This window comes from Cupressus sempervirens, chromosome 11 (genome assembly GCF_028749045.1).
Source record: "Cupressus sempervirens isolate cs-2001-9-10 chromosome 11, ASM2874904v1, whole genome shotgun sequence".
NCBI classification, from domain to species: Eukaryota; Viridiplantae; Streptophyta; class Pinopsida; order Cupressales; family Cupressaceae; genus Cupressus; species Cupressus sempervirens.
Genome location: NC_143128.1, coordinates 600809149 through 600830912, shown reverse-complemented (window position 1 = coordinate 600830912; position 21764 = coordinate 600809149). Strand labels below are relative to the sequence as shown.

General features: G+C 35.9%; 1 protein-coding gene and 1 long non-coding RNA gene across 2 annotated transcripts in view; both read right to left on the bottom strand.

Moving 5' to 3' along the window:
- Positions 1-4451: 4451 nt before the first annotated feature.
- LOC149531108 (uncharacterized) overlaps positions 4452-21764 on the bottom strand; it is a 122227-nt gene continuing 104914 nt past the window's right edge. Inside the window, exons 3-4 of the long non-coding RNA XR_016358824.1 lie at positions 20526-20573; positions 4452-5024 (exon numbers count right to left, since the gene is read on the bottom strand). This is a non-coding gene — a long non-coding RNA (uncharacterized LOC149531108). The remainder of the gene's footprint in view (positions 5025-20525; positions 20574-21764) is intronic.
- Positions 11974-14632, bottom strand: LOC149531111 (uncharacterized). The gene is made up of 5 exons (XM_089810960.1): positions 14240-14632; positions 13972-14124; positions 13423-13823; positions 12880-13285; positions 11974-12745 (listed from the first exon to the last, which is right to left on the bottom strand). Exons 1-5 carry the CDS (start codon positions 14451-14453, stop codon positions 12165-12167), a joined length of 1755 nt encoding a protein of 584 aa, XP_089667086.1. The 5' UTR covers positions 14454-14632; the 3' UTR covers positions 11974-12164.

Genomic DNA, 21764 nt, shown 5'->3' with positions numbered 1-21764 from the left:
TTTAAAATATGTAATGAACATAAAAATGTCCTATTATGTGAAGAAAACATGTTCTTGTTCCAAAAACCTCCGATTTTGATCATAACTTTTAATTTTCTCCATAGATTTGAATGAAATCAGTTGCATTACGTTTTGGAGAGGTGATCATTTTGCCCTCATCAAAAATCAATTTATTTCATCCAAAAATGTGTTCAAAACTCCCAAGTTAGGGCACAATTTTGCACAAAACTCCATAAATCTTCAAATTTGTAACATGTTTTTGCTTGGAATCAAATCGTTTTGACCTTATTTTTTCATTCCATTACATTGTGATCATTATTTTGGTGTTAAAACACCAAATCGTTTTTGCTTGGAGAAACACGTTTTTGCTTAGAATACCCACAAAATTGGGGTTTTAATCCACTTTTATGTGTTTTAAAGCAACTTTTTTGCATTTGGATGCATGCCTATGCATTTGGGGAAGTCATTTTTGCATTCACAAGTCAAAAATGACTTTAAAATATGCATTTTTTTAGTCACGTTTTCGCAAAAATGGCCCAAATTTTTGAATTAAAAAGATCATATTTTTGTTCAAAAAATTGCATTTTCAGCCCATACATTTGATCAAAAGGGATTGTTTTTGAGTTCTAAATGCATGATATTGTTTTTGGAGACCATTTATTTAGCACTTTCATGTCAAATCCGACCATTAAATGTCCATTACATGCAAGTGCGAAAAAAGTCAAAAGGTTGTTTGAAAATCCGGATTTAAGGGAGAATTGGTCTTAAGACTATAAAACTTGCTATTTTAGCTCTTTCTCCTTCATTTTTGGCACATATTCTTCATGTAAGTGGACCTCTTCTTTCATGCATTTTAATTCGTGCTTATCCTTGCTGATTTTATGCATGAAATCGTTGAATGGATGCCATTTGTAAGAATCTTTGCCTTTTAAAGTGCATTTTTCCTTTAAATATGAAGTTTTCCTTCATTTTGATGTTTTTGGTTCTTCCCCAAGTTCCAAATTCAAATTTCATCTTTGAAGTGCATTGCATCTTGGCATGTTTTGAGTTGTTTTCAAAAGTATGTTTTTCTTTTGTTTTGGTTTTGTGTGCTTGTTGCCGGGTTTTCTTCATTTTGGAGAAGTTGCAAGTTTTTTCCCAAAAACATGTTTTTCCTTCATTACATGTGAAAGCATTATCATTTCATTTTTTTTCACATTCCGTTTCCATGTCATTACATCTCACTTTTCATCTGACAAATGCGATTACATGTTTTTCATCCCATTTGCCATCCGCATATGCATGTAATCCCATTTTCCGTTTCCATTTTCATCCATCTCATTTTTCGCTTCCATTCGCATGACACGATTACAGAAAATGCCTTACATGTAATTGCATCCAAAAGGTCCAATTTTGACTAAAAGTCACTTTTTGTAAAGTCAAAAAGATGTCATTTTCTCCTCTCCATATGCATTCACTCACACTTGCATCTCATTTCACACTCCACCTTCCGTTACATGTTGCCTTTACATGTAATCCATTTTCCGTGCAGTGACATCTTGAAAGCCCAAGTCACTTTTTGAAAATCAGCAATTTCCATTTACACGCATTCCCATGCACCAAGCACTTTAGAAAAAAAAAGAAGAGTTAAAGGTGCTGATGGAAAGTTGTTCTAAGTGTACATCCGAACATCGTCAAGAAGGTTTTCAAAGTGTCAAAGACTCCAGTTTGTGTTGATCTACAAAGGAGAATTCATGACAACTTGAGCGAGAAAAGATGAATCACATCAAGTTTTCACATGATAATGGACAATTCATCAAAGAGAGCTAGAGGTTGTCAAAAGACGCAACACTATGGTTATCAACATGAATGCAGCAGTACAAGGTACAGGAACTCCCAATCCTGTTATCATCTAGGATTGCATCGTCAAGTACAAGGCCTTTCAAAATTGTTCTTTTCTCTTCCATCTTCTTTCTTCTTCTTTCATGTTTGTAGTTGGAGAAGATGCATTACATGAAAAAGTGTAATTACATGTAATGCGAGTTACATGTGTATGTAAACAATGTAATGCGAGTTGCACATGCAGTTGCATGTAATCCTTTAATTTCTGTAGTTAGACTTGGTCAAAGTTGGTTGAGTTGCTCCCACTTTTTCCTCCCCCTTTTTCTCAACTTCTTTGCCTATATAAAGGAGTGCCCCCCTCATTGTAAAATCATCATTATCTTTATGCAAGAGAGCTCTGGAGAAATTGTGCTAGCAGAACTTTGTTTGTGTAGCACTATTTTGAGAGAAAGTGAATACAAAGGAGCATTTGAGACTTAACTTTGATTAAGTGAGGTTGTTATTTGTGTGAATTGTAAGCTTTGTCTATAATTCATTCAAGTTACCTTTGATTCGTACTATCTTTTGTCATTGATATTGTATCTTGTGATTGATAGAAAAGAGTTAAGAAACAATTGAAGCCTGAGCTTTGACCAGGAGCAATTGTGAAAATCCATAGCTAGAAGCTTTGTCTGTAGCTTGGGTGTTCATCTTAATTTGCAAAATAGTTAGATTGTTGTTACTTTTAGGAGTCTTTGTGCCCTTATTGTAAAGATTTTACCACATAGAAGTACAACAGGACTTAGAGCCAAACAGGTACATTTTGGCTAGCCTTTGAGTTAGTTAAAATTTATCGATATCACTGTTTCCAGCTCGTGATAGAAGTGTAATTAGAGATTCACCTTGCCCATTATTCGCCTTACGAATAAGTGGATCCTTTATTGAAAGTTAAGAAGAAAAGATAATAGTAACACCCTTTTTATAAATCTCTCAATTTCTTGCTTACCTTGAGTTGATCCAAGGAATAGAGTGAAGGGGGAGCCTTCCCTTTAAGGTAGGAGAGACTCTGTCTCACATGCTGTGGCTAGTCATCCTATTTTGCGACTGAATTTTTATCCAAAACTGTCAGTTGCAAAATATCCACCCAACACATCTCCCTCTACTTTTGCAGTCAGGGGTTCTTCTCAATCTGTTGATCAAGGAGTATTTGGATCATTTATTATGGGCTCCAAGGACATTGCCCCTTTTGTGTATATCCGGTCTACATCCCTAGGGTTGAATGGCCCTTCTCCTGCAACAGTACATGCTTTTTCTCCCATGGTGCTCACTTTTGATCATGTGTCCATTGCTCATCCATCTTCATCTTCTAGTGGGTGAAGAGGAACACCCATGATGCTCTTTGTCCCTATTCCTTTCGTTGGGGAGGGGTGTGCTTCTAAGAATCTACCTACTTCTAAGTTTTTCGTTAGGGTTGTAGATTTGAAACAACCTAGCTTTGGGAACTCTGACGATCTGTTGAAGGAGTGCCAAATTGAGAGGGACCCTTTGCCTATCTGTAAATCCATGGCCATTTTGTTGGAAGCAAAGACGGAGGACATTGACCAATGTCTTTTTTTTTTCTTCCCTCCCATGGTTTGATTTTGTCGGTATGGGGGTTTCTAGTCCAATCTCTTCGAGCTACTTGTTTGGATTTCACAACATTGGGATCCCATCATTATAGGTATTGTTCATATTTTCTCTATGGCTAAGGCTTTTTTAATGCAAAATTTGAGATTTATCAGGACAAAAATAAGGTTTTGTGTGAGCATTTTGTTAGTTGGGAAGATAACTTTATGCTGATGGTTAAAGCTTGGAACTAGAATTTCAACCCTTCTAAAACGTTCAATAAGATTCCTATTGAGGTCTTGTTGTTTCCCAAAACCGTAAATTAGAATCCTACAATTCTTGCCTGCTCGATGTTGGGATATCTAATCAATTGTGGCCAACTTGACAGAATCAATTAATTCGATTTGGATCCTCTGTGCTTCTGGCTCTTCAAAACCAAGGCTGGTGCACGTGATCCTAGATAACAAACTTGACTCCAAGACCTTTATAGCAGATAAATTTAATGCAAAGATAGTTTCCCGAAATGGCAAGAGGTTAAGAAAACTTCTGGATTGCTAATAGTTAGTATTAATCTTCAAAAATACGATTACTTTAATAAACTTGTGAATGTTGAAATAAGATTAAAAGTGAATTATTAAAACAAATAGATATCAAACCCTTAAAAGAAAAAGATTAGAATATTGCCAACATATAGATTGAGAATTATGAGCGAGTTAATGATCAGTGCTGAAATTTAAAAGGGCGTTAGAGTCAAAACTATACGTTTTCACATACAACTCTATGATATTATGTATATTAAATCTATAAATAATTCAATTATCAGGATGCGTCAAATCACTTCATATTCATGCGTACTTGAACTAGTCTATGATGTTTTAACCCTTATAGAGACAAAATAGATACAGATAAGGAAACAATCACAATATTTGTATTTATCAGGTTTATATAGCAACGAGCAATTTGATCCACTTACCCTAATAACAAATTATTAATAGAAAATAAAGATGATTGCAAAGGACAAACTACATAGTAATTTAACTCTAAAATAAATAAAAATCTTACTGATTATATTGTTGAAAAAATCGTATTGAAGACACTTAGATGCTGATGCTCCACTGAACACAATTTGATCTCAAACAGTATAGAAATTTATGCTCAATAATTCACTATCCAAGAGTTTGGTTCAAACTTCAATCTTTTCCAAGGAAGGAGTTTAAATAGCACATATGCTTTCAAAATGCAAAGAGTTTTTGTATATCTGAACGGTGTCTTTTTCTGACTTTCCGTCATATATTTATAAAGGACCAAAAGGTATCAATCGCTTTATCAAAACTTGCACCTCTTCATAATGATTAACTAATCAAGTAGTTACCTTAGAATATATCTCTTTAGAATATAAAATCCTAATCGGATGTGAACATGAATTATGTAAACACCAAGAGGCGTTCCATCATTATTAAATAAACTTGTCCCAATCGTGGATTCAATTAATAAAATAAACTCCCTGTGCTGTGCCTGGACAGTTTGTTCCTTTCGTTAAGTTCCTCCATGAGACGAATATGGTGCACCACAATATTTTTCCAATTTTTGATGGCTCCTTCATCCAAATGTGTGTACACCTGCCACAAAAAACATAGGGTTAGAACAATCAAAAATATATAAATATATTCCTCTTTCCGAAATCCCAAATAAGGGGATTTATTTCTGTGACCAATTGACCCATGCTTTCCTTCATTCCTGACTTGAAGCCCTTCACAAACGGCCACAACCATAATATTAATTCATGCTACTCCTTGGATTGATGGGAGCCTTCATCCAGTCTTTAAGCGATTGCAGTTGAACTGAAGCTGTTGGGAATCCGTAATCATTTGTTCCAATTGTAATTTTCTGGAAGAAAATGAAACATCCGGCTTGATTGAGACTAAAAGCTCGCAATCCATCATTCAAAAATCTGATGATATCATTGCAGTAGGGTGAATGGTGGAGACGCCTCATTGAAGACCTAGTATTGGTTTTGGAGACTTGGTACCATCAGTTCCCGCAGATGCAATTCCACAAAAAGATTTGACTGAATTGGTCACACATATTTTTCCTCCTTTGTGTGCGTCCAATTGATATCACTTCTAGTACTTACTTGTTCTCTCTGTTCTTTGGTAGGGTTGTGTTGGGAAGATACTTTGTTGCATTTACCTGTCATGTGTGATGGTCATCACACTTCTAGACAATTTCCTGCTATGGAAATTTGGTACTGACACATGTCCCGTGCTGCCACCAATGTCACATGCTATCAGGATCATTTCATCTCTATCACTGCATTAATGACATCCTTTCATAGCATATATTGCTGCTTTTGATCCTCTTGTACTGATGCTATTGGAACCACACATTTGAAGCTTTTCATTTCTGCTCTAGTCGATAAGTACTCATCTTCATAGTGTGTTGATCATATTAAACATTCTATCTTTATCTCTCTTACTTCTCGGCAATTCTGGAATTACTCTTGGAAGCAAATTAAGATTTTGGCCATATATTTCTTCCATCCCTTCATTCATAGTTTATCGTTTCTAACCAATGATTCTGATCATTACCATTGCCTTCACCAGGATTCAAGTATCTCTATTCTGAAAATCCTCCATTGAAGCCACATATTGTTATTTACATACTGCCACTGTTCATACATTTTATGATGATTTTTATTTACTAAATTTACAGCCGAGTTCATCTTATCTTGTTAATCTGAATTTTATCAATTCCATACTTTACTCAATTTCAGTATTGATGTCCCAAACTATTATCAGCCCTTTCAAGATGGATTAAAGATTTAGGAAAATACTTTGGTCCTGACTTTGCTATCGATAAACCTATGTTAAAGTCTCCTTGACAAATGAACAGACAAGCTGTATCAGATTTACATTTGTACTCATCTTCAGGTTGACTTTCTTCTTGAGGAAATGACAGCAACACTAAAGAACTTTCTGATGGTCGATAATGAATTAGCTAATATTCTTCATTCCACCTATGCACATATTTTGGTTGATATTGATGTTTCTAAGGGGCCATATGCAGAGATTCTAATCAAATCTTCTAAGGGTTTGTGAATCCATACATTGGACTATGCAGAGATTTGCTTCAAGTGTAGAAGATGTTATAAAATTAAAAAGTTTGCCTCATGGTGGAAAGGTGCTTCAATACAAAATTGGACAGTCGAGAAGAAATATGATACCCAAAGCGGTTTCTCCCAGGTTTTGTGCAAAATTATCCTATGACTTCTTCTAGGTTGTTATTGTTGCTAATGATGGGCTCGTTGTGGCCAATGTGTCTCAGGTTGCTATAGAAGTCTCTTCTCAGGTAGATGTTGCAGATGTGGAGGATGGTTCATTGTCTATTGTCCCTCTCATTGTTTCTCAGACTGTGCATGGGAATAGACCCCCGATGTGTACACCCTCTAATTGTGCTATGGCTATCAATTTTGGTAGCATTCTTGGTGATGTTGGGCAGGTTGGGAAAAATTGTCATAGCACCTCCACGATGGTGGGTATAGCTGGCTTTCTTTCTTAGGATGGTGATGTTAAAACAATGGGTCTGTTGGCTTAGTAGGATGTTGCTGCTAAGGTGAGATAGGGTTGGATCACTGTGAAAGGAAAGAAATCAAAGGCGTAAGAACCCTCTTTTGACATGACTCTTCGTTCCCACAAAGGCAGTGATAAAGGAACATTTTGAGGCTTCCTTGTTGTGGGTGATTGGGCTAGAGTTTTCTTTCATCCTTTCTTTGGTATTTGGTTGTTTGTTGACCTTTTCTATGTATTTTATATTTCAAGGTGTGCAAGCCTATTGTTAAAATCCATATTTTTGTCTTGTTTTGTTCTTTCTTTTTTACTTGGGATTTCATGATTAATCTTTTGTAATCCTTTTGTTTAGGGCTTCAAGTCCCTTCAAAACCTATTTTTACCCTAATCAAAAACATTATCAAATATAACAATAGGCATTGTACACTAACTACATCATCCCCCCAAAAGGAAAAGTTGTCTTCCAAATGACAATATACATCAAGTAATATTTAGGAAGACTAATAGCAAGGGTGTAAATAATGACTTGTGCTATACAAACTCAAAGTTGTAGCCTCCTTCAAAAATCCCATGGCAGTCTAAGGAAAAATCCCCAGTACGATCAAGGAGAAAAACCCCCACCGCCAACACTAATTTAAGACCTTCAAAACCACATAGAACTCCATGGCACACATCATTTTCATTATTAATTTCGTAACTTTCAATCATGATGATCTGATTACAGATTGTACTGATCTGATCTTGCATTAAATTGGTTTGAAGTCATTGTCTTATCCTCTTATGGATATCGGCGCCTATCTTGAAATACTAGTTTAAGGACTAACTAATCACCTTGGTTAGTTTAGGTAGTAAACTAATTATTGCATGGAAAGTCATCGACATTAAGAGATGAGTCAAAGCAGACTTTGGAAGGGACACATCCTTTGTAAGGACATGCCCCTTGATCTCTATATTTAATAAGGGTGTGGTTGAAGTTTAAGGACACACAAGAAACAAGTCTGCTCCATAACCAATACTGCCCTAAGATGACTTGCAAAAGAGAAAAGCATTTCCAGAATTATATCTCTCCATTCATTCAAGACTGTATATTAAAGATTATCTACAAGAAGCATAAAGAAGGTACAATCTAAGTCTGATTCATAACAGAATTTTGCAGAAACTTTATGGTATCAGAGCACTTGTAGTCGAACCTAGGCTCTGCAAATTAAATAATCAGACTTGATATATATCTACCATCATTCTCCTATCTTCAATGGCATACACAATCAGACCTGAGGACACATTTGATGGGAAAGAACACTTTGATGCTTGAAAATTCAGAATCATGATGATTCTTAAAGAAAATCATGTAAAACAATTCGTTGATTTAGCATCCAAACAACCTACTATTAAACCTCATAAAACTATCTGGAGTAAAGGAAATAGAAAAGCCATACTGATCATAGTAGATGTCCGTGAAAAATGATATAGTACCCATGCTAACAAAACATCAAACAACATTTGATATGATGAATGCATTACTAAATGCATATGAGGTTAACAATGCAACTAGAGTTCTTGCACTAAAAAGGCAACTAAATCATAAACAAATAAATAAAGGGAGAATCGATGAATTCTTACTTTCTAAGGGTTGTCAATCTAAGAGATGAACTTGCAAGTATAGGAACCATCATTAATGACATGGGACTAACACTGATGGCTATAGATGAATTACTAGATTCATGGGAAACATTCACACAAGGAGTAAGTGTCAGAAATACTCTTCCTGACTTCAATAGACTTAAGGGAGATTTTCTTCAAGAAGAATCAAGAAAATTTAAGAATGGGGAAAAATTGAAAACTGAAGATGAAAAACTTCATGTTCTTAACACAAATTCCTGTAAAGGCAAGAAGAAACACTTCAAGAAGAATAAGGGTAATCAAAAGAATGAAAAACCTAAGAAAGATCTATCTAAAATAAAATGCTTCATATGCAAAAAGTTTGGACACTACAGATCTAATTGCCCTGAGAATTCTAAACAGCAAGTGAACTGTACTAACATTACTAGGGAAGAAAATAACTATGATCCTGAGAATCATGTATTGTATTCAGCACTATCAAATGAAGTCTCAAGTAAGGCATGGGTGATTGATAGTGGATCATCTCGACATATTATAGGATACAAAGAAGCATTAAACTCTATATCAGGAAAGGTTAATGGCGAAGTCACTATCGGTGGTAATTCAACACATTTCGTCAAAGGAATTGGAAATTGGACCTTGAAACTAAAGTAGGGTAGTTCTCTTCTTCTCAAATGAGTACTCTATGTACTAGGAATAAAAAGGAATCTAATCTTGGTTACAACACTTGAAGATAATGGACATAATGTTGCATTCATAGATAGTAAAGTCATAACTTGGGCTAAGAATTCCTCATTTAAGAAAGAAAAATTGATTGGTCAAAGAAAAGGGTATTTGTATAAATTAAATTCAAAACCTAGTCGACCTATTCAAGCCTTAATTCATGAAGTTGCTGATATAAATGAAATATGGCACAGAAGGTTAGGACATTTAAATTTCAAAACCTTATCAACTATGGAGCAGATGGTTACCGGTTTACCTAAACTGAATAAAGATCACTCAAGCATATGCGAAGGATGCGTTCTGGGTAAGAACACCAAAAGTCCATTTCATGATAGCACTAGAAAACTAACAATGTTTTGGAATTAATCCACTCAGATTTATGTAGACCTATGTTTGTTCCTTCTCTTGGAGGATTTTGGTAGTATATAAAACTTGGATTTACTTCTTAAAATGCAAAGAATCAAAAGAAATCCTAAAGAGATTTAAAGAATTTAAAATCTTAATTGAAAACTTATCGGGACAAAAAATTAAAACTCTTAGGACTGATAATGGAAGGGAATATACCTCAGATTTGTTTAAAGAGTTTTGTCAAGAAACAAGAATTAAGAGGGAATATACTATTCCTTATAACCCGCAACAAAACAGAGTAGCAGAAAGGAAGAATAGAATAATTATAGAAACTACAAGAGCTATGATATTTGATCAAAATCTAGAATATTATCTTTGGGCAAAAGCCTCTAGTTCTACTGTCTATATTCAAAATAGAAGTCCTCACTCCTACCTTAGAGATAAAACTTCTGAAAAAGTTTTTACTAAGGTTAAACCCAATATAAGTCATCTTAGGATTTTTGGGTACCCGGTATATATAAATGTTCCGAAAGAAAAGAGAACTAAGTTAGAACCCTCCCGTGGCAAAGGTATTTTTGTAGGGTATAGTAAAACATCTAAAGCATATAGGATTTTCATACCTAGTCAGAAAAATATTGAACTTAGTAGGGATGCAATTTTTGAAGAAGATTTAGCATTCAAAAGAGCCCTAAGTTCTGAAGATCCTTCCCCTTACCTAGTTCTGAAAGAAATACTAAATCTATGTTAGAGGGAGAACATTGAAGAAATTGAAGATGAAATTCAAAATCTCAATCTTGAAGAAACTCAAAATTCTAAGAAAAGACCACTTTGTTTGGACCATTAAGATAGAAGAGGAAGCACAAGACTTCGCTACACCATCCGGAACAATCAAAGAAGGCAAAAGACCCAAAAGATTTTCTAGTTATACAGCAAACATGAATGATTTTTCTAAATCAGAACCAACCAATGTTTCAAATGCTATTAAACATGCAACTTGGAAGGGTGCTATGACGGAAGAATACCAATCCATTATGAAGAATGATGTTTGGGAAATTGTTCCTAGACCTGAAGGAAGATTTGTTGTTTCTTCCAAGTGGATATTTAAAATAAAGCATGTTGCTAACGATAGCATTGAAAAATATAAAGCCAAATTTGTAGCCAGGGGATTCTCTCAGAAAGAAGGGATTGATTATGAAGAAACCTTTTCTCTTGTTGCCAGATACACCTCTGTAAGAGAAGTCCTAGCTATTGCGGCATTGAAGGCATGGAAAGTACATTAGATGGATGTAAAAACAACATTTCTAAATGGAAAGATTACAGAAGAGGTATATTTGGAGCAACCTGAACGATTTGAAACTCATAATCCAGTTTTCCATGATAGGTCCAAGCATATCGAAATTCCTTACCATTATGTAAGAGATATGGTAGACAGGAATACTATAAAATTGAAATATATTTGCACTACAGATCAAACAAGAAATATTCTCACCAAATCTCTCTCTCGAGTGAAGATAGATCACTTCAGGAAAAGACTTGGTATGGTTGAATTGTAATTCATTTGTATTCTTTAAATTATTAATAAAATAATTTTATTGTCAAGCTATTGACTATTATGGGCTCCACCATTTGTATTCATTATTTTAGAGGTGAGGATCTCTAAGATAATGAACACTTGTATGAACGACATTATGAGAGATGATGATCTCTCAGATAATGTGCTAAGCAATAGAGTTCTATTGTAAGATCTAGATGAGTTCAAGATCACATTGTGAAGTAGACATTGCTATGTCTATAAATCACAATTTTGATAAAGGAAGAATTTTATTAATCTCCGGAGTTTATCCTGTGTTCTAGTAGAACTTAACTTAGGATCATGTTGTGATATAGGAATACCAGTACCTATGAGTCACAACTTGGATAAATGAAGAATTTAATTATTCTCTGGATTTATCCTGTATATTGTATTTTTTGCAATACTATTATCACTAGTATCAGTGATATGTCATATCATCAAAGAAACGTGAATCGGAATCGGATCGGAATCGGCAAGGCCGAATCGAATCGTGAATCGGCAATGAATCGGCAATGAATCGGCGATGAATCGGCAAATTTGAAAAAACCCTTTAAATTTAAAGATTTTAACAATTTAAAACTTATTTCATGCACCCTTTATTGAATATAACTTAAGCACACTATAACATCATCAAATAGAAGTTAAAACTTAACATACATAAACATGAAACATAAAATCCATCACATACGTAACTATGTTATCTAAGATTCTAAAATGTAAATTGTAGGCTAGCTGAAGTAAATAGAAATCAAATGATCATAATGATTTAAATCATAGAATGTATGTAAGATGATCCATAAGACATCAAATCATAAATTTATGTAAGAATCTAAGATGAAGATCCATGAAAGTTTGAAACTTTGAAACATATGTCTATCAATGATTCAGTATCAATATCTGTAAACAAAATATAAAAACAAGGCTCCAGCTCAAGCCTCAGGCTCATAGTCATCATCATGCTCAACATCATCCTCAAGCTCGGCTACAGCCTCAGCCTCAGCCTCTGAGTATCCAGTCTGCCTAGTAGCAAGGCGTCTAATGTAGGTCCTAGAGGACTGTCGAGCCATATCTCCCGCATATAAGATGGGCTCATGAATGTCGCTAGGGCCTGTGTCTGTGCGTGCACGTGTGCGTCTACCAATGCCTGAAGAACGTGCTCTAGCTGCCTCAGCCTCTATATCCACCTGGTCAATCCACGCACGGTCTTCCTCAGTGAAGACTGGATCTACAACCTCTGTGAGCCACTCTGATTCTGGATCAATCTCCTCCAGAATGATCGGAGAGGAGTCAGTGCCCAAAATCTGTCTGATCCTAAGACGAAGGTTGTAATGAACGAAGACAAGATCATTCAACCTCTGCACTGTCAACCTGTTTCTCCTCTTCGAGTGGATGTGCTCGAACATGGACCAACTGCGCTCACATCCAGAAGCGCTGCTTGGCTGACTCAGAATACGAATGGCAATTTTTTGAAGTTTTGGGGTTGTGGCCCCAAACATTTGCCACCATCTATCTGAAATAAGGGAAAATAAAAATAATTAGTCTCATTTACAAATTACAAATTACAAGTTAACTCTAAAATTACATAATCAACTTTAAGTTTAGAATCTAGATTCATGAACATTGAATATATTATTTAATTTTTACCTGGCTGTATTGTTTCCCGAGCATCTATGGCTACCCTGCTAGAGAAAAGTGGCCCTTCTTTATTATTGAACTCATCAAGCTCAATAATTGCAGCACTGCTATCCTCATCAGTACTCAACCTCTGGATCACTGTATATAATCCGGTGAGAACCTCCTCATCCGCCTTGAAGTCAGGACGGAAACGAAATGCCGAATTCAAAAAGTAAGCTGCTGCATGGATGGGTCTGTGGAGCTGATTCTGCCATCTCCTATCAATGATGTCCCAAATAGGGGCATACTTCTCCTGCACTCCTGCATACTGAGCTCTAATGGCCTCCTTGGCCCTATCCATGCCCTCATATATGTAGCCCATAGAGGGCTTCTCCCCATCAGCAGTTCGTAGGAGAGATACAAGAGGCTCAGTGGCCTACATATAAAGTAAAACAAAAATTTGAGTCAAAACTTAAACATAGAATAATTCAATAATATAAGGTAAAACTAAATCATTAAACAATTAGCATAGTAAACTGTAAAATATTAAATGTTAAATTGCAATAAAATTACCTTAAGTATTTCTCTAGCAGGTTTCCAAAAACCATCATCATCAAATATGCAATCCACCACATCTATCCCTGCAGTGGTCGTAGCATAGGAAGATGAAATCCACTCCCGCCCAACAAACATGCTCCTCAAATCATCCCTTGATGTCAACAAGGACTGCAAGGTGATGAAATTCGAGGCAAACCTCGTGATCCCTGGACGAGCTAACTCTTTGTCTCCTGTGTACTTCCTCATTGTGCTAAGGACAAATGAATGATTATAAATAAACTTACATATGTTTTTTGCCCTTTCCACACATGACTTGACCCACTCAAGTTTGCCAATTTCCTCCAACATGAGGTCAAGGCAGTGTGCTGCACAAGGGGACCAAAATATGGTGGGGTGCCTCTCCATCAAAAGTTTGCCTACAACAATTTTAAGATAATTAGAAATTCAAATTTCAAACATGTTAGAACTTAGAACTTAGGAAACTTAGAAATTCTAAGTTAGAATTAGAAAAAGTTCAAAATTCAAATAAATTTATTTTCAAAACTTAAAAAGTTAAAATTTTACCTGCAGCAACATAACTTGCTGCATTATCCGTCACCACTTGCACCACATGTTGTTCCCCCACCTCTGCTATAACTTCCTCAATAACCTCACATAAGTATGTGGCGTTTTTTACATGAGCAGAAGCATCAATGGATTTGAGGAACATGGTATATCCTACAAGTAACAAAACAACGAATTATAATTACTATTAGCAATCAACAAATCAAAATTTGAAATAGTCAATCACGATTCAAAATTATGTATGTAGGAAAGTAGAATGATCAATCACCTCCACAGGATACAAGAAAATTGAGGAGTGTTCTTCCCCTCCTATCTGTCCAACCATCAGTCATGATGGTGCAACCCTTTTCGATCCACTCCTTTCGGTTGTCCTCAAGCTCATGCCTCATATCCTCAACCATTTCCTCCAGGAGGTATCCACTCAACTCAGCCTCAGTTGGGGCTTTAAACCCCGGACCACAAATGGCAACTGCATCTATCATGTTCTGCCAATAAGGAGTCCTGTCACAAATAGATAATGATATTGATTAGAAATTTAGATGTCAAAAACTAAAATCATAAAACAAGTAGATATAATTAAAGTTTTACTTTTACTTTTAACTTTAACTTTGAAGATAACAAAGAAAAAAGAATCAATTACCTGGCTGCAATAAATGGAATGTTGCAAAAGTACCAGAATTTGCAAATCTCTTTTCTAGCAGCATCATGAATCTCCTTGTTCAAACCCATGCCCTCAAGCGTGGGTTGGGAGCCAGGAGTAGTGCGGGGCACAAAGTAACTATCCATTCTGCTTTTCCGCACTCTAGGCCGCAATAGGTTGGTGTTGGACTCTGTCTCAGTATGAGACCGACTACCACTAACACTCACATGAGCACTAGCACTAGGATGAAAAGGAGGCCTAGAAGAACCCTCCCCAACACAACCTACGGATGCGGAAGCTGATGCAGATGCACTTGCAGATGTAGATGCAGTTGCGGATGTGGGAGCACGGGAGCCAATACCTCTTAACCCTTCAAGTTGCATTTTCTTAGTCAACTTGTCTTGTTCAATTTTTTCTAATGCCACTAAACAAGAGCGTTTTGCCTCAGCGGTTTGTTGAGTGCAAACTGTGACATCATGGCCAGGTATGCCAGCAATGTGGTATTTCAATCTATAGATACCTCCCGAATTTATTTTTTCTTTGCAAAATATACATTTTGTTCGATATTTGGTTCTCCCAAGAAACTCTTCATTATATTTCCAGCATTCATCTTTTTTACCCATTGTGGAAATTGGAAAATGAAAGCAAAGGGCTGCTGCAATAAAAAAATTCATGTAAAAAATCAAAGTTTGCAACTAATAAACAAAAACTACAAAACAACAAACCCTAGTTTGCAATTTAGTAAAACTAAAAATAAAAAACATTCAAGATTTGCAAATGAACACTAAAAAAATTTAACAAAAAATGCATACTACACTAACATGCAAAAAAAAAACCAACACTTACCTCTTGCAAATGAGTTGAGGAGTGTTGATATTGACTCCTTAATGCTCCCAATGCAATTTATGGCCTCCCCAAATGGACTTCTGATCTCTTTGGTGCTCTTCCTTCTTGCCGGTTGGAAACCTATGGATTCTCTTTTCTCTTCTTCTCTCTCACTCTTCCTCTCTTCTACTCATACTAAGCAAATAGAAGGCTCTTTAGGGTTATAACAAAGAGGAAAGTCAACTTAGAAAGCAAATAAAACATGTGTTTTTTTAAAAAAATTGAACTTTCTATCCTTGCTGCCGCGGCCGATTTCTGGAGATTCACGATGGCGATTTTGGCGATTTTTGCCATGAATCGCCGATTTTGGCGATTCAAGCGATTCACACGAAAAAATCGCCACCAGCGATTTTCGATTCCAAAAAAATCGGGAGCCATGAATCTTATCGTGATTTCGGCGATTTCGGCGATTTCATGGTGATTTTTGGAACTATGCATATCATAGGTTTAGTAATATGACATTGTATCATGTGTTCGATGATATCACATGCTAAAAAGATTCAGATAGATATAGAGTATCAATCCTTGCTTGTTCATCTTAATTGGTGTTGCTAGATATGATATCTCTCAGTATGATTATCAAGTTAAGAGGGAGTGTTAATTCCGTAACTTTCAATCATTCTGATCTAATTACAGATCGTACTAATCTAATCTTGCATTAAATTGGTCTGAAGGCATTGTCTTATCCTCATGGATATCGGCACCTATCTTGAAGTACTAGTTTAAGGTCTAACTAATCACCTTGGTTAGTTTAGGTACTAAACTAATTATTGCATGGAAAGTCATCGACTTTAAGAGATGAGTCAAAGAAAACTTTCGAACGGACATGTCCTTTGTAAGGACATACCCTTGATCTTCATATTTAATAAGGATGTGGTTGAAGTTTAAGGACACACAAGAAACAACAAGTCTGGTCCTTAATCAATACTGCCCTAAGACAACTTGTAGAAGAGAAAAGCATTTCCAGAATTATATCTCTCCATTCATTCAAGACTATATATTGAAGATTATCTACAGCAAGCATAAAGAAGGTACAATCTAGGTCTGATTCATAACAGAATTTTGCAGAAACTTTAGATTCATGACATTTTAAGATGACAAGAATAATGTTGAAGAAGTCCCAAAACAAAGATTTCATGTCAAAAATATGATGTAGAAGTTATAGAAGTTGTATAAGAATGGATTTATGACACCGCCACCCAATGGTCTGATCACACTACACTCCTATCAATGTGCCAACCCCTAAACTATACAAATTGATTGATGTGAAATTGTTGAGTGCAATAGTGAAACTAGAAGGATTCACATTGTGATATGGAAGAAAAGCATTGAGGTGGTCATTCAACGTATAATGCTATAGAACAAGATATTGTAGATGGCTTGAAGGAAGACACATACAACTTGGAAGGTGGCTCATATGGCTTGCAAGATGGCATGTACGGATGGTACAACTTGGAAAATAGCTTGTACAATATACAAAAATGGAAAAATTGGTATCTTTGCAAAGACAACCCATACGACATATGGTGCAAGGAGCCAAGTGGTGGTATGGTGTGTTTTGAATGATCTATGGACTACAAAATCGACTTCGAGAAGAACATCATACAAAAATTCACATTAGGTTGTACGAAGAAAAGAAGGCGTCTATGGTGTTAGACTGGATGCAAAATTGTCCAGAGCCCTATAAAACGATGTGCGAACCGTCGTCTATGATGCAAGACTGTACAGAAGGATGTACAAAATGGTGCAAGGAACCAAAGTGGTCTCATGGTGTGTTCTCAATGACATATCGACAACAAAATCTAACTTTGGGAAGAATTTCATACAAAACATTGCACACTGGGTCATACAGAAAAAAAGAAGGCGTTGTTGTCAAACTAGATGCAAAAATTGTCCAAAGAGTCGCCCTATAGGAGGACATATGAATTGTCATGATGCAAGATAGTACAAGAGGATTTACGGATTGTTGTACATGATACAAGGCCAAGACCTGCTAAAGATGTTGTACATGATGTCATAGGGAATAATGGCACGACAAAGAGGTGTCATATGGGAAATGAAGATAATCCAAAGATCATCTCAGTTGGTGACAAATGGTACCCTTTATAGAAGGCAAATAACATGGCAATGTGAAATGAAGACTATTAGTATCCCAAAAATAAGAAATAATTGACAGGGCCAAAACTAAAAAATGGTTTAAAGTGTTCAATAGAATAAAATCCCTTTAGTAAAAGAAAAGGTAAAAAATAACTAGAAGGGAAAAATAAAGCAACTGGTAATTTGGCAATCGACAATGAATAACTGGCAACTTGCCATAAAGTCTAGCAACTAGCTATTTGACACCTTGACTAACATCGTTTTATCAAGTGACTAAGAAAATAGGTACATACTACCATGCATCTAATGGAAGAACACTTAAAACCGTACTTGTCATTGTTTTTACTCATATTCAGCATCGCATACGAGCTCTTCTAACCATATGGGGTCCTCTTGCCATATAGGGTCTTCTTGTCATATGGGATCTTTTCATACAGCCCTTACAAACCGAAGCACAAATGTTTTCAAAACAACTATTCCTCGTAACTTCAAGCATTTTGTATGGTGAACAACCCTTCCAACATAGCATGTGGACTAGACCCAACACTTACTTGCAAATTTCTCTATTGTACACCATATGACCCTTTCAACCAATGTACAACACTCTACATCACCATTATCATACAAACTATCTCTCACCTTGGCACCAATTTTTGTTATCTGGTGTACGAACACTCTCAATGACACAATACTCAACAACTTGGTCAAATGGTGTACAAAGCATGTTTGTGACAACACCAATTTTGAGGTTGCTCAAGCAATGTTTGTCTCTATGTACACATCAAGAAATCCATATGGATTAAGGGTTTGGCATGTCATGGAAGTGACTTGGCAACAACCTGGTAATACCTTGGTAAGAGTGGGGAAGCACTGTGGCAATACCTTGGCAAGAGTAGTTTGGCAGCAATGTAGCAATATCCTAGTAAGAATTGATTTCTGCAATTCCACTACTAGCACTACCAAAGGTGAAAATTTTGCTAGTGGCATTGCCAAAGCTGGTAGTTTTGCTAGTATCACAACCAATGCAACCAAAATAGTAGGTACCAATGGCCTCACCCGTTGTCCAATAAGAAACTCTAGAAGTATCAATGGTTCCGCCAATGGACATGTAAGCCATCACCATGCTAGTTGTCATACCCTCCATTGACACCGTGCCGGCTGCTACCATTGCAAGTACCATAATGCCAGGCATTAGGTTGTCCAACCTACCAAATGTCAGCCTATCGATGCCAACCTATCATGTGTCAACTTGAAAGGTGCCAACCTCCCATGTGCCAACTTGTCAAGTGCCAACCTATCAGGTGTCATCCTGCCAAGTGCTAGTGACACAATTGTCACTCAACCAGTAGACGCCACGAAAACTACATCAACCCAGCAAGGCAAAGCAAGGGTGAATGATTGGTTGAGGAAGTTCTAAGAAGCACCCTTTGCCCCTCCACCATTACTTGGTATCCCAAGGGACTTAAAGTTTTCCAAACGAAAAGTAGGAGGGCTAGAAGAGCAGGAAGTAGTAACTAGAGAAAGGCATATGTGTGTGGACTTGGAGTTTGTAAAGATTATAGCACGTAGTGAATAGTCTAGTGAACAGAAGATCATTGTTATCATTGTTGGATACCAAAGTTTGCACTTGAATCCAAACTACACAAATTTAGCAATTTTGGTAAAACATTGGATTCACTTCTATGTGGGACACTTGGAAATGAAGCCTTTGGGTTCTAGGCCAGCTCCATTTTGGATAATCACCTAAATGCACTTGAATTACTTTGAAACTTGAAGGTAAAAAGATAGAAAGAAAACTAAATGATAAGCAACTGAATACTAAAACTTATGAAGGACTAAAATTATACTCTCCACCTGGACTTAGGCTACGAAAATTCCTCAAAAATAGCAACAAAATGCTCGCACAAAACCTGGATAAAATTTGCTTCCCAACGAGCCAAAACTGCTCAAACTATCCCTAGAATTGGAGACTTGAAAATGTTGGCAACTGAAACCACTTAAGACAAAGACTCATTACTTGCTAAAACAAAAGAGAGAGTCTCCATTTGCAATGGGGCGATGGTGTGAAAACTTCACAACGGGATGTAGCATTTGAGTCCCCTGACTTGGATTTGACCATTCAGGATCTTGCTAGAGCAACTACAGCTGATGTGGATGATGATGATGACATGGTACTTGCTACATCTAGTGCTAGTGGAACCGATTTGGGTTCTAATGATGATGAGGATCTACTTGCAAGTGCTGGAAATGCCATAGACGATGATTATTTCAATAATCCCTTTGACAATTGATGAATATTGATTACTGATGAACATTAAACATTGAATCATGTTTATCCTTGTACCCACATACCAGGTTCTCGTATCCAAACCTGTCCCCCAGCCCTAACCAGTAGCTTAGAAAAATATATTTCAATAAACTTTGTATATAGTTGACATGTAACACAAGTAGAAACAACACAAAATGTTTTAATGTCTTTTTTTAGCAGGGTTGGTGATCAAGTATATGCCACATAGAGTCCAAAAAATGCCATCAGTGTGGTCAGTCATTTAGACAGCCATATCTTGTCACATCTGGCTCAATATTCAGATATGCATATATGAAGCAATAACGAATCAAAAGGTGTATTCAGTGTCCAATAGAAAAAGTTTTCAAAAGATGACATCTAGTTTATTGTTGTGGAGGATCAATTTCACATTTAGAACTAACATGAAGCCTCTAACATATTTTTACCAGAACAAAAAGAATGTACTTGTAGTTGCATATAAAAAAGCAAAACCAACTAACAATATTGGGGCATGCAAGATCAACAGAATGTGTCACTTTAGGTACAAAAGTATATTAACCTCAGTCATGGAACACAGAGCTTAATGAAGAGAGTATGCTAAGGTTAAAAGGCTTGCACTAATTAATGAGACAAATTTTTCAATACCTGCAGCAGAGTGTCCAGCAACCTGGTTTATAGGAGGGCAAAGCAGACCTATGCAAAAGCAAAATCAAATTGCATTAGGAGTACAAAGGAGTATAGAAATCTTTTTCATTATTTCAAATTCAAATAGCTTTCTAAAAATAATTTCCAAACTAGTTAATAGCTACTTTGATTATATAAGAATTTCAATAATCTCCTCTACCCATTAGCATCTTGAGTCTTATCAACTATTTTCAACATAAAGTAAGAAAAAACTTATCTTACATAAATGATAGCAATCTGATATAAATCCAAACTATAGAAAAGATTAGAACCAATTCATGAATGACAGTTTGTGATTCAATCTCACAAGGAAAGTGCTCTGAAATTCCCTTTTCTACTGAAATATATTTTGATAGAGAAAATGGGCATGATTTGTTAAATGCATCAAAAAAAGATATGTAAAAGTTTTGAACCCTTAAATTGAAAATAATCTCAAACAGCATTTAATTTTATACCGGAAGACTAAAAATTTTTGAAGCTCAAGCACATGCAATTTGTATATTATAGAACCACAACCACTTGGCATTAATCACTGCTATCAAGTCATACAATGCATAGATCAACTTTATATAGCTAGTCCAATTCAGTAAGGCTAATGTTAATGTGTGATTTTGGCATTGACCTATAATTGGTTGTCCTCGGGATTAGCTCAATTCATCACACATATTTCTCTTATAATAAATAGAGAACAAAATGTATGCAGTAGAAATCAACACTTCATTTCTGTTAGGATCTCATGAGGAAAGTGCTCTGAAATACCCTTTTCTATTGAAATATATTTTGATAGAGAAAATGGGCATGATTTGCTAAATGCATCAAAAAAAGATATGTGGAAGTTTTGAACCCTTAATTGAAAATATTCTCAAACGGTATTTAATTTTATACCGGAAGACTAAAATTTTTTGAAGCTCAGGCACGTGCCATTTGTATATTATAGGGTTACAACCACTTGGCATTAATCACTGCTATCAATTCATACAATGAATAGATAAACTTTATATAGCTATTCCAATTCAGTAAGGCTAATGTTAATGTGTGATTTTGGCATTGACCTATAATTGATTGTCCTCGAGATTAGCTCAATTCATCACACATATTTCTCTTATGATAAATAGAGAACAAAATGTATACAGTATAAATCAACACTTCATTTCTGTTAGGGTAAATAGTAAAATAACAATATAAATTAATATGATAAAA

Coding starts and splice junctions, on each gene's coding strand:
- LOC149531111 (XM_089810960.1), bottom strand. CDS start 14,453: ATGATAGATGCAGTTGCCATTTGTGGTCCGGGGTTTAAAGCCCCAACT. Junction 14,125..14,239: donor TTTTCTTGTATCCTGTGGAG/GTGATTGATCAT, acceptor TGTTACTTGTAG/GATATACCATGTTCCTCAAA. Junction 13,286..13,422: donor CTGCTAGAGAAATACTTAAG/GTAATTTTATTG, acceptor CTTTATATGTAG/GCCACTGAGCCTCTTGTATC.